Source organism: Otolemur garnettii, unplaced genomic scaffold (assembly GCF_000181295.1).
Source record: "Otolemur garnettii isolate 467f Iridium unplaced genomic scaffold, OtoGar3 scaffold00016, whole genome shotgun sequence".
NCBI classification, from domain to species: Eukaryota; Metazoa; Chordata; class Mammalia; order Primates; family Galagidae; genus Otolemur; species Otolemur garnettii.
Window position 1 is genome coordinate 24,218,435 of NW_003852411.1, and position 12,261 is coordinate 24,230,695.

Sequence of the window (12,261 nt, forward strand, 5' to 3'; positions counted from 1 at the left end):
TAATCAATATCATGTGGACGTGATTGCTAACCACCTAACTATAGTTGTATCATTTCTATAATTTTGTATTTTACCCAAAAGGATGTGAGAACTTTGATTATAAATGCCTTGTTAAAGATATACATTGTCTATAGCATTCTCTTGATTTAAAAATTTAATAACACTCTTTAAGGAGAGAGGTTAGCTTGCTCTTGACTATGAATTCATTTGACTCCTTTTAATCACCTCTTGCTGATGATCTAAATAATCACTGAGGCTGGTCACAAACATTCCAACTCTGTCTCCTCTCGCACATACGGTAGGATTGCACTTGCCTTCCTACTTGAAGTTAAGTAGGTTTATAACTGGCTTTGGTGAATGTTATGAGTAGAAATGAAATACGCTGCTTCTGGGAAGAACCTGAGTATTCCTGACTTCTTTCCCATTCCCTTGGCAATGGAACCCAACATGGGTCGCAAAGCGAAGGCAAGGACAGAGCAGAGCCCCAGCCAGCCCAGACCAGATATGTCGTATGAACAATAGCCTTTATTAGTTCAGGCCACTGGGATTTGGGGGCTACTTGTTAATGAAGGATAACCTAGATTATCTTGACCGATACATCATATTTATCAGCCTGGGTTTTCTAGAATTGACATGCAGACTCATCTTTTGAAATCTGAAAGACAATGTGCCCATCTGCAGTTTTCCATCTCGTTCATTGTTCTCAATTATTTTTTGAAATTATGGATATTACCTCTGTCAGTCACTTAAGTATTTGCAGATATAAATTGGGGCTGGCTACTTGAATTTATTTAAAATGACTGAGCAGGTGCTTTATCACTTCTTTCTTCTCTTAAATTTCAATTTTTTTCAAAAACAAATTTCAATTCTTTCTGAGCAATATTTTGATATTTTTCAATTCTCCATGGTAGAGAAGGCAGAAACAAAAGAAGAGTTGTATGGTATACCATGTTTAAACTTTGTCCTTATTTCTCTTAGTTTCCTTGCTTTCCATAAAGCTTAAAAAAATCCCTCTAGTTTTTTTTTTTTTTTTAACTTTACTATTTCCCCTAGGTCTCAGGTCATTCTGAGTATTCAGTTTTCTCACACACTTCTTAAAAGTTCATGTAGCACTGATCAGATTCACCATCTAAAGTTATTCATTCACTTTACTCCCTTCTATTGACTATTTCTGGTACATGCTGTGGTCTTCATTGAGTTTTGAATGCTACTCTTTTTTTTTTAATGCTACTCTATTTTTTAACCTTTATATATTTCTTTATCTTTTGTGCACTTTTTAACATTTGAGTTTACCAGAGCTTTTCCTTTTAAAGAGTCTCCAATATCTAAGATTGGATACTCACTTGTAGACATTTCTATACATTTTAAAGTTCACTAAATGTATTAATGTTTTCCTTGACTCTTTTTGTTAATGCTGTCCTTAAGTCTAAAGAACACATGTGATGGTCTCACTTTTTCCTTCTGACAGACTTATGTATCCCAATATGACCAATGTTTGGTTGAAATTACTAATCAGCTCTTCCCTACTCATCAGAATTAAACCCAAAATAACAGTTCCTTTATTTTTTTTTTAACAGTTCCTTTAAAAAAAAAAAAAAACTCTCATTTTCCAGACTCTTGGATTACACTGAAGAAGTCAGGGACGCTGTTACTGTTCAGGCTGGTAGTGTGTGATTTTTACAACATCTAGGCATGAGCATTTATTTATTCTGCCCCAGCAGTGAACGGGAGGCCTTAGGAAATTCTTAGTTTTCTTTCAGCTAACTTGGCAGCAAATTGAAATTACAACATTTCCTTTTACTTACAGCTGAAGGCCTTCCACCTTTTCAGCTGTCACACATACATACTCACACACCCTTTCAAACTCTTTCCCTCTCTCTATCATTGTACTTTTATGGACTTAATTTCTTGCCTATATATAATACTCAAATACTCACATTCCTATAAATATTCACATGCACAAACTTACATCTACACTATTTTTTTTTTTTGAAATGGTCTTGCTCTGTCAGCTGGGCTAGAGTTCAATGGCATCATCATAGCTCTCTGCAACCTCAAACTTCTCAGCTCAAGTGATCCTTCTGCCTTAGCTTCTGGATACACTTTTTTTTCTTTTTAATTTTTCAAAAAGTAGGAGAAAAAATGAGAGACCAAAAGAGCGGGGTGGGGAAATGAAGACAGAAGAAAAAGGAGATTGGCCTAAGTGAGCAGTGCTAGAGGCCCCCAGCCACCAGTGAGGGCTTGGCTTACCCTTTCCAGGACATGGGGAGGCCCATTCAGCTGCCCTCCTGTATTCCAGCCTCTTTGTGACAGTGCTCATTTAGGCAATAGCTTTTTAGAGTTGGAGGGCTTTTCCTCTGTATAGAAAATTGGCCCTTCTGGAGTGTGACTCCACAACTCTGGTATCACCCTTCTGGCATCACCACTTGAATAAGCAGTCCATAGATTAGAACAATGATTTTCAACTGGTGTGCAAGAGAGGATCTGAGGTGTGCTGTGAAAATATTTAAAGATGGTTAATTAAATTATTTTCAAAAGAGGTGCAAAGCATTGTAAGTATGTTCTATTTTTTACTCTTTTTGTGATCAACATAATTTAAATGTGCCGTGGAAGTTTAACTATAGGTCCCAGTGTGTTAGGAGACAAAAAAGGGTTGAAAAACACTAGATTAGAACAAAGCAACTGTACAAAAAGAAATAGGAAAATGAAAGAATGTTAGTGGCTCACACCTGTAATCCTAGCACTCCGGGAGGCCAAGGTGGATGGATTGCCTGAGCTCGTAGGTTTGAGATCAGTCTGAGCAAGAGCAAGAGCAAGACCCTATCTCTAAAAATAGCCAGGCGTTGTGGCCAGAGCCTGTAGTTCCAGCTACTTGGGAGGCTGAGGCGAGAGAATCAACTGAGCCCAAGAGTTTGAAGTTGCTGTGAGCTATGATATCACAGCACTCTACCGAGGGCGACCAAGTAAGACTGTCTCAAAAAAAAAAAAAAAAGAAAGAAAGAAAGAAAAGAAAAAGAAAATGAACAAATAAACAAGTCAGATTTCCTCTCTTCCCAACTTTTCTTTCTAGAAGACCTATTTGCAGACTGCTTCCTGACACCATAAAATCCTAAACATTAGCCTTAAATATGAACACGAGCACGCCAAAAGAAGCATTACAGGACCGGACCATCGTCAGAATAGCAGCTCATTTACCAGACCTCATTGTCTATGGAAATATCTCCCCAGAGCGACCCTCTGTGGATTATTTTGATGGAGTCCTGATGTTTGTTGATATTTCAGGCAAGTACAAAGGAATGTTTGTTTAGGCTGAGAAACAGGCTCTCATCAGAATGCACATGCAGAGCTTAGCCTGATGACAGAGTGGGGAAGCTGTTCTCCAGCCCCTGGGCAGTTACCACACATGTTCTCCACTGAGAACACAAGGTGGGGAGTAACTCTGCCCTGGCTCTCTCTCATCATCCCTCACCCCGCACTCACTGTCATGGGCATATCTTTAACATGCCCAAGTCCCAGAGCTGGAACTTGAGATTCCAGTGCCTCTGCCCCAACTTCACTGACTCATCCTCCCCAATCCCAAGCCTCACACACTTCCCCATCAAAACTAACCTCAAGTATTACAGAGAAAATCTTCTTTTTACAATAAAGTCCTTAAGAAATTAAAGAAAAAAAACTGACCTTGAGAAATGACCTCCCTAGATGATGTTTACATCTTAATAGTAAACTTGCCACCTCTTCAAAAGTATTTGAAATGTGTATGCGTTCATTACCATGGAATGGAAGTTCTATTCCAAGGTAAAGGAATTGCAGTGGTGCCTGTACACGTTGAGAATTTGGAAGAAAGGGTATCTTACCTAGAACCTTTCTCTAACTTCTAAAATAAGTGCACGTCTGACACTTGATTAGCCACAAAAATCTTTAAGAAGAAACTCTGCCAGTTCCTGGAAGCTGAGGCCCACTACTTTCTGGCACAGCCCTCCTCTGGCTCTGTTTGGTTCCCTTGAACAACTGGGAAAACCAGCTACACATTTATTACAGGTTTTACTGCAATGACAGAGAAGTTCAGCACAGCCATGTACATGGACCGAGGAGCTGAGCAGTTGGTGGAGATTCTCAACTACTACATCAGTGCCATTGTAGAGAGTAAGTGTCCCCATGGGGTTCTGGCTTGCGGATATTTCAATTCATTGCTTTTTTTCTTGCTTAGCACTCTTCATTTTCCCCACGCAGTGTGTATGAAAACAGACTTTTCTGAAATATGACATAGTACACCTGAAGGAATAGAATGAGACCTCACTAATAAGAGACTCTTTGAGAGAAAGATATTTTAGGTTAAAGGGCTGCATTACAAACTGCTTTTAAAAGAACTGTAGTGGTAGGCTCGGGGCTTATAGCTCAACTGGCTAAGGCGCCAGCCACGTACACCTAAGGTGGCGGGTTCGAGTCCCCAGCCCGGACCCGCCAAACAACAATGACGGCTGCAACCAAACCGGGCGTTGTGGCGGGCGCCTGTGCTCCCAGCTACTTGGGAGGCGGAGGCAGGAGACTCGCTTGAGCCCAGGAGTTGGAGGTTGCTGTGAGCTGTAATGCCACGGCACTCTGCCCAGGGGGACAGCTTGAGGCTCTGTCTCAAAAAAAAATAAAAATAAAAAAAAAAATAAAAAAAAAAAAGAACTGTAGTGGTAATACTTTTATAATATTCAACATATTCAAATGTTTTAAGAAACTAGCATCGGTATAACCCAAACATAGTTATTCAGAGGTTGTATAATATAAATAGATAAGAGTGATTTATAACTAATTTATCAATGTGTCTCCTGATGATGGATACTGACCTGATGATAGATAGGGAAGCACTTACAGATGACCAAAGCTTAGTTCCCTTCTCAGCCTCTGCCTGCCTTCCAGTTTGAATTGTTAATTAGAACTATTATTCATGAAGAACAGATTTTACTCTGTTATGGTGAACTCCAGGCCTTCATGTTTTAGTAGGCTCTAAGCTCCCTCCTGGTATCTTAATGTTACTCACTAGAAAAAATTGTGCTCCGTAAAAGCACAAATCATGTCTAGTTCCTTTTTGCCATCTCACTTGGCACAATGGGCACTCAAGAAATCTGTGATGACCCACAACTATGAGAAAACAATGTCCATCTATACCATAAAGCCTAAATAAACAAAACCCAAGTTGGTAATAAACAAATCTCAAGGTAACCATAGCTGTGATTTCTCCATTTCCTATCTCCCATTTCTGGTGGAATCCTGTCTCTCACCACCCAGCATGACATCTACCAGCCAACTATAACATATGTTGATCAATAAATCAATAAAAACCATTCCATTATTGTGAAAGGAAGGCAGCTGTCCTCAGGCCTCCTCAGAAACCTCATCTTCCTCTTTCCTGTTTTTCCCCAGTCACAGAAATGGATCAGAGACATAATTGGGTCCAGCAGACTCATTTCACAATCGAAGAAACAGACCCAAATGGGTTAAGTGATTTGTCTGAGATGACACCTTTAGTATAATAAGCATGTTTTCTGAATTGCTATTTTCTTGACCCAGTTGCTGTTCTACTAATGAAGAATTAATTCTTTTCACTAGCTTTAAAGAATCAGGGTTTGATTTAATTATTTTTTTTCCTCAGAAGTGTTGATTTATGGAGGAGACATCCTAAAATTTGCAGGTATGGAGGCTAACTGAGATGGGAGGGGTAAGAAAAGGGTGTTGAGATGCCTGCTGCTTAGAGGAGGCATCTCAGAGAAATTAGGGTCTGAGAGATGGGCTGAGGAACATTTGCTGAGTTTCAGGACAGGTCTTATACAAAATAAACTGGTCCAGCTGGGTGTGGTGGCTCACTCCTATAATCCTAGCACTTTGAGAGACTGAAGGCAGGAGGCCAGGAGTTCAAGCCCACCCTGAGCAATATATCAAAACTCAGTTTCTACAAAAAAGCGGGGGAGGGAATTAGCTGGGCATGGTGGCATACACCTATAGTCCAGCTATTCAGGAGATGGAGCCTGGGAGTTTGAGGTTTCAGTCAGCTATGATGACACCGTTGCACTCTAGTCCAGCTGATAGAGCAAGACCCTGTCTCAAACAAAACAAAACAACAACAACAAAACCAGAACTGATACTCAGGGAAAGTCAAAGGCCCACAGTATGTCTCTCTCTTAAAGGTGATGCATTGCTAGCCCTGTGGAAGGTGGAACGAAGGCAGCTGAAAAACATCATTACAGTGGTAATTAAATGTAGCCTGGAGATACATGGATTATTTGATATCCAGGAGTCTGAAGAAGGCCTAGATGTCCGAGTCAAGATTGGTAAGCATTTGAGGAAGGACAAAGGGTACAGAGATGTCTTTACTCCTGGGACATCTCTCTCCCCAAAAATGGAGGAACATGGTGGTTCAGCCCCATCATGCCTTGAACTTTGGAATCAGGCTGACCGTAATGTGAATTTCTGCTCCTTCATTTACCTGTTAAAGAGAATTTGGGCTAATCATAATACTATCTACCAAATACCCTATTATTAAAAACAGCATACAGTTTTAAACAGTGTAAAACTGTAACAGTCACTTAGTATAGTAATTGGTGTCTAGAACCGATAAACAAAATAGTCTTTATTACTACTGTTGCTGTTATTATTATATCTTGCTGCTTGCCACGGTCGTGCAGTATAGAGAGCAGCTTGTCATTACATAGATTCACAGATTCAGTAATGACATGAGATGGGTCACCCCCCATTTCATAAGAACGATGTGCAAGGCAGGCTTACCAGGTCAGCCTACGACACAGCTCCAGCCTTATACTGGGCTCCTTATGGGCATACTCATAATTTCCACATGGCACTTCAGACATTACACACATCAGGCCATTTTGCTTCACAGTCCTGACATGCAGGCGTCATTATTTCCACTTCACAGAGGAGAGGAATGATGAGAAGCAACATTCAGAGTTATGGTTGCTGCTGGTGTTGCTAGTTTCTGCATAGCTAAACTTTGGAAAACTTAGAATTCTCCAGTGTCAGAGCTGATAGGATCATCAAGAGTTATGCAATTAACCGTTTTTCAACCTTCTTTAATATATCGCCCCTTTTGGTGTTATTTCCGAATAAGTTAAACTATTTTGCTGAAAAAATTCAAAGTCATTATAATCCTGGATTTTTTTTTTCAAGTTAACACTCAGGGAGTGTGATGTAGTGTCCTGACTGTGGAGGATGAGATGCCAGCTTCCTCGTGTGTGTGCCAGAGAACTCCGCTGCTAGAGAACTTTCTTTCAGTGAATCTTAGCATCATGTGTTTGAGATGGAAGACAAACCATATATAGTGTCAGGGGAATCAGCATTTACAGATCAGCACAGTGGAGAGCAAAAATAAAATGCTTTGATTATACTACAGTTATTTAAAAGAAATGTGTACCACTTACAGTTCACTGATACATACATTTTGCATACATGTCATATTTTATAACATCTGTCTTCTATTGCTTACAGATTTTATAATACCTGTCTTCTAAGGTTTTGTGTCAAAACCTTCATCTCCCAACTTGAAAGAACTGTTGTTGGGACGGGACATGGAACTGTCAAAAACCTTTTCTTGTCCTCCATCCTCTGGCTGTTCTGTGAAATTTGACCCCAAGGGATTATTTTTAGTTAGCGCCTCAATCTCCAATAAAATGTAAATTCTCCCCTAATGGGAGTTATTAAAGTTGTTCTCTGTTACCTTTAAGTACAAATAATTGAAAGATGGGTAAAATAACTTTGGGGACTGATAGGATTATCTAGGGAGATAAAAATCCAAGAAAGGTGAACGTTAGTTGACTGAACTTTCTAGCTTTGGGAAAAGGGGCGATTTGGAAGCTCTGGACTGGGAGAAACGTTCTCCGATCCTTATGTAAAATTTTAGAAATGAGATTTTGCTCTGAAATAGTATAGTCTTAACCAAGATTCTGCTTTTTCCAAGAACCTGGACTGCTGGGAAATACCACAGAACTTCTTGTGCAATCTATTGCTTGTCTTCTTGCCAGGACTGGCTGCCGGCCACATCAGTATGTTGGTCTTTGGAGATGATACACGCAACTACTTTCTGGTGATTGGTCAGGTAGTGGATGATGTGCGCCTGGCACAGGGCATGGCACAGATGAATGATGTCATTCTGTCACCAAACTGCTGGCAGCTTTGTGATCGGAGCATGATTGAAATCGAGAGGATTCCGGATCAGAGAGCAGTTAAGGTAGGTGTGATGCTGCTGTTTGCAGAAAGTTCTGCCGGTCTGTTCAGGCCCCCTGCCAGAACAGCTACTGGGCAGGCTAGTTTCATGAAGCTCCTGGGCTAGAAACCGGGCACGGGGTCAGTCTGGGTCAGGCTGAGAGGCTGTAGGCCAGGACAGCTCTTCTGGGAGGAGCCAATGCTGATGCCCTTAAGGAGGAAACGATCAGGCTTCTGTGAGGTGACTAAGGATGTGGAATTGGGGTACTGAGGTGTTTGGGGAGGCTAGTGAGTGACCTTGCCTAAGGAAAAGGAAAGGTCTGATGGCTCCCCCAGGAGCAGTGGGGAATAGTTTTGAGGGTTGCCATTGGCCCTCGCTACACAATAGCCTCCTAACTCAGGCCAAGTGATGACTGAGGGGAGAGCTGGAGGTGAGCAAGTATGGCAGTCTGGGGACTTTCCCATTGCTCTACCCAGTAGAAAACACTGTGGCTAAGCTGGAGATTGACCAAAAGCAGAACTGTCTCAGAGATTATGGCCAATTGGAGAAACTATGCTTTGAGGGTATGAAAGGCAAGGAGAGCTGTGCTGCTCAATAAGCCAAAGGACTACAGGGCAGAAAGAAAGCAAAGGCAGAGGACCCCCGGAGGTGCTGGGAAGGACAGGAGGCGGTTCCCATGCATCGGGCTACAGTCCTCATCACCTAAGCCAGCACATCCAGGCTGCATGACCTAGCTGGCCCAAGGCCGTACCCTATTCCCTATCTGTCATTCTTTTTTTGAGACAGAGTCTCACTATGTCGCCCTCAGTAGAGTGCTGTGGTGTCACAGCTCACAGCAACCTCCAACTCTTGGGCTTAAGTGATTCTTTTGCCTCAGCCTCCCGAGAAGTTGGGACTACAGGCGCCCGCCACAATGCCCGGCTGTTCTTTGTTGCAGTTACCACTGCTGTTTTAGCTGGCTGGAGCTGGGTTCAAATCCTCCACCCTCGATATATGGGGCCGGTGCCCTCCCCACTGAGCCACAGGTGCCACCGTGTCATTCTTTATACTTTCGAAAATTGTGTTAATTTTGAATTAATTTTAGACTTACAGAAAAGTTGCAAAAATAATGCAGAGTTTATATCTCTTACCTAGCTTCCCCCAACATTAACATCTTACATAACCAGTGCAGAAATCAGAACCAGGAAATTAACACTGGTACAATACAGTTCACTAATAAAAGACTGTATTGAATTTCACCCGTTTTTCCACTCATGTCCTTAGTGGCATGTTCCAATTCTATACATGACAGCACATTGCATTTTTTTTTTTTTTTTTTTTTGCAGTTTTTGGCCAGGGCTAGGTTTGAACCCACCACCTCAGGCATCTGGGGCTGACACCCTACTCTTTTGAGCCAGAGGCGCCGCCCAGCACATTGCATTTTGTTAATTTTACACAGTCTCCTGCAGTTTGTAACAGTTCTTCAGTCTTTCCTTGTCTTTTATGACCTTGACACTGAAGAGGAGTGTTGATCAGTTACTTTGTCAAATGTGTCTCCATTTGGTTTTGCCTCATGTTTTGTTCTTCTTAAACTATGTGTATGCACTTTGTTTTGGTAAGAATAACGCAGAAATGAGGCTGTACTGGGCATGGTAGCTCATGCCTGTAATCCCAGCTACTCAGGAGGCTGAGATAAGAGGATCACTTGAACCCGGGAGTTTGAGGCTGCAGTGAGCTATGATTATGCCACTGTACTCCAGCCTGGGTAAGACTGAGACTTTGTCTCTAAAAAATACGAAAAAGAAAAGCAATGAGGTTGTGTCATTCTCAGTGTATCGTATCATGGGTTTCATGATCTCGATAAGTCTCATGACTGGTGATGTCCTGTACCCCTCCTTGAACATCAGCCCCCTTTGTCCTTTAACATTTATAAAATATAAGTGGCATACATTTTAATGAGGCTTTATTTAAATTAAAAGAGTATAAAGGGAAAAAAAGCAGAATAAAGTTCTGAGAGTGGAAAAGTATAAAGGTTAGTCCCCTTGGCATAGCTCTCTGTGTATATATAATAAATATTGAGATCTGAACAAATACCATAATTGGAAAGACTTTAAAAAATATTTCTTTTTGAGAGACTCTACCTAACAAATGCAAACATTGTAACCTAGCTGTCTATACCCTCACATTAATCTGAAAAAAAAATTAAAAAAATAAAAATAAATTTCTTTCTTTCTTTTTTTTTTTTGAGACAGAGTCTCACTCTGTTGCCCAAACTAGAGTGCTATGGCATCAGCTTAGCTAACTGCAACCTCAGATTTCTGGGCTCAAGTGATCCTTCTGCCTCAGTCTCCTGAGTAACTGAGACTATGGGCACCTGCCACCATGTCTGGCTCATTTTTTTGTTTTTGGTTGAAACTGGGTCTCACTCTTGCTCAGGCTGGTCTTGAACTCCTGAGCTCAAGAAATCCTCCTGCCTTGGCCTCCCAGAGCACTAGGATTATAGGCATGAGCCACTGTGCCCGGCCAAAAATTTTTAATTTTAATAATTGAAGATCTTTAGTGTTTAAATATTCCAACCACTGCTTATTATTTTCTAGACACTCAGAAGCATACTTCCTAACTTTCTTCTGAGAAATTACACTCTTAGGGCTAGACAAGCCTTCAGGAAAACTCCAAAATTCTCACTTTATTTTATTTAGGTTAACTTCTTAAAACCACCTCCTACTTTCAACTTTGATGAATTTTTCACAAAGTGTATGACTTTCATGGATTATTATCCTCCTGGTGACCACAAAAGTAAGTACCCTTCATGGACAAGAGCCTTTGACCTTTCCAGTGGCATTAAACCAATCCCAATAGCACCATTCGAAGTGGCTGGACTCTTCAACATGGCTTGTAGTTCTTACCAGCACACAAAGAGGTCCTACTTCACATTCCGAGAACAGAACAGTGATTCTTCTTCTTCTTCTTTTTTTTTATTTTCTAAATTGAGACAGAGTTTCACAGTGTTGCCCTCAGTAGAGTGCCTGGCATCACAACTCACAGCAATCTCAAACTCTTGGGCTCAAGCCATTATCTTGCCTCAGCCTCCCTAGTAGCTGGGACTACAGGCACTCGCCACAATGCCCAGCTATATATGTATATATATATTTTTTTTTGGTTAGCAGGCCCAGGCCGGGTACAAACTCACCAGCCCTTGGAGCATGTGGCCGTCACCCTAACCAATGAGGCTCCCTAGAACAGTGATTCTAAGTATGACTCCAATCATGTCCTCCACCTTTCCCTAGGTACTGACCCCTTTCCCTCACCTGCCAAACATTGGTAAGTCTCTCTCATGAGAAAGGAAAAAATAAAGCTTCTTTGAATCCTACTTCTCCTTCCTAACCATCATCAGTGAAATTCTCAGTAATATGTATGTTTATTTGAACCTGTTCTTCTATCCTCCCATTCATTTATTCACCCAATAAACACTGACTGCAACAGCCTCAGGGTCTGTGCTCACCTGTTCCTCAGTCTCCAACCCTTGACGTCCAGCTTTTACCCTCATCCTCTTCTATCTTCTGAGACTGTTTATGTCAAGGTCACCAATGACCATTAACCTGCCAAGCCAGATGAGCTCTTTCAGGCCTCATCCTGGGTGGTTGACCTTAGATTACTCTCTTTTCCTACATTATACTTCCTCCTTTTTCCTTGGGTTCAAGAGTATTTCTTTTTACTTTGGCTTTTACCCCTCAAACCACCTATTTTCAATGCCCTTTAGCGTTGTTTCCTTCTCATTTGTTAAATGTTGGTGTAGGGATCTGTCCTTGACCTTTTAGTCTTCTATACTCAGTAAACCACTTATTCATGAGTAATTTCCATATGACTGAGGTGGGCCAGGCTGCCAGGTGGCTCTAGGTTAGGGTGACCAGACGTCCCGCTTTTTAACAATTTGTTCCATGATCCGTGGCGTTTTTAAAAACGCCCCGACATTTAAAAATGTCCCGGCTTGGCGCCTGTGGCTCAAGCAGCTAAGGCACCAGCCACATACACCTAAGGTGGCGGGTTCGAATCCCCAGCCCGGACCCGCCAAACAACAA

The 12,261-nt window shown here is 41.5% G+C and overlaps 1 protein-coding gene across 1 annotated transcript in view; it reads left to right on the top strand.

Moving 5' to 3' along the window:
* Window positions 1-8,021: 8,021 nt before the first annotated feature.
* The window catches only part of ADCY10 (adenylate cyclase 10), a 64,266-nt gene continuing 60,026 nt past the window's right edge, over window positions 8,022-12,261 (top strand). The window contains 2 exon segments of the mRNA XM_023510783.1: window positions 8,022-8,227; window positions 10,882-10,978. Coding sequence (XP_023366551.1) covers window positions 8,045-8,227; window positions 10,882-10,978 — 280 coding nt within the window. The 5' untranslated portion in view covers window positions 8,022-8,044.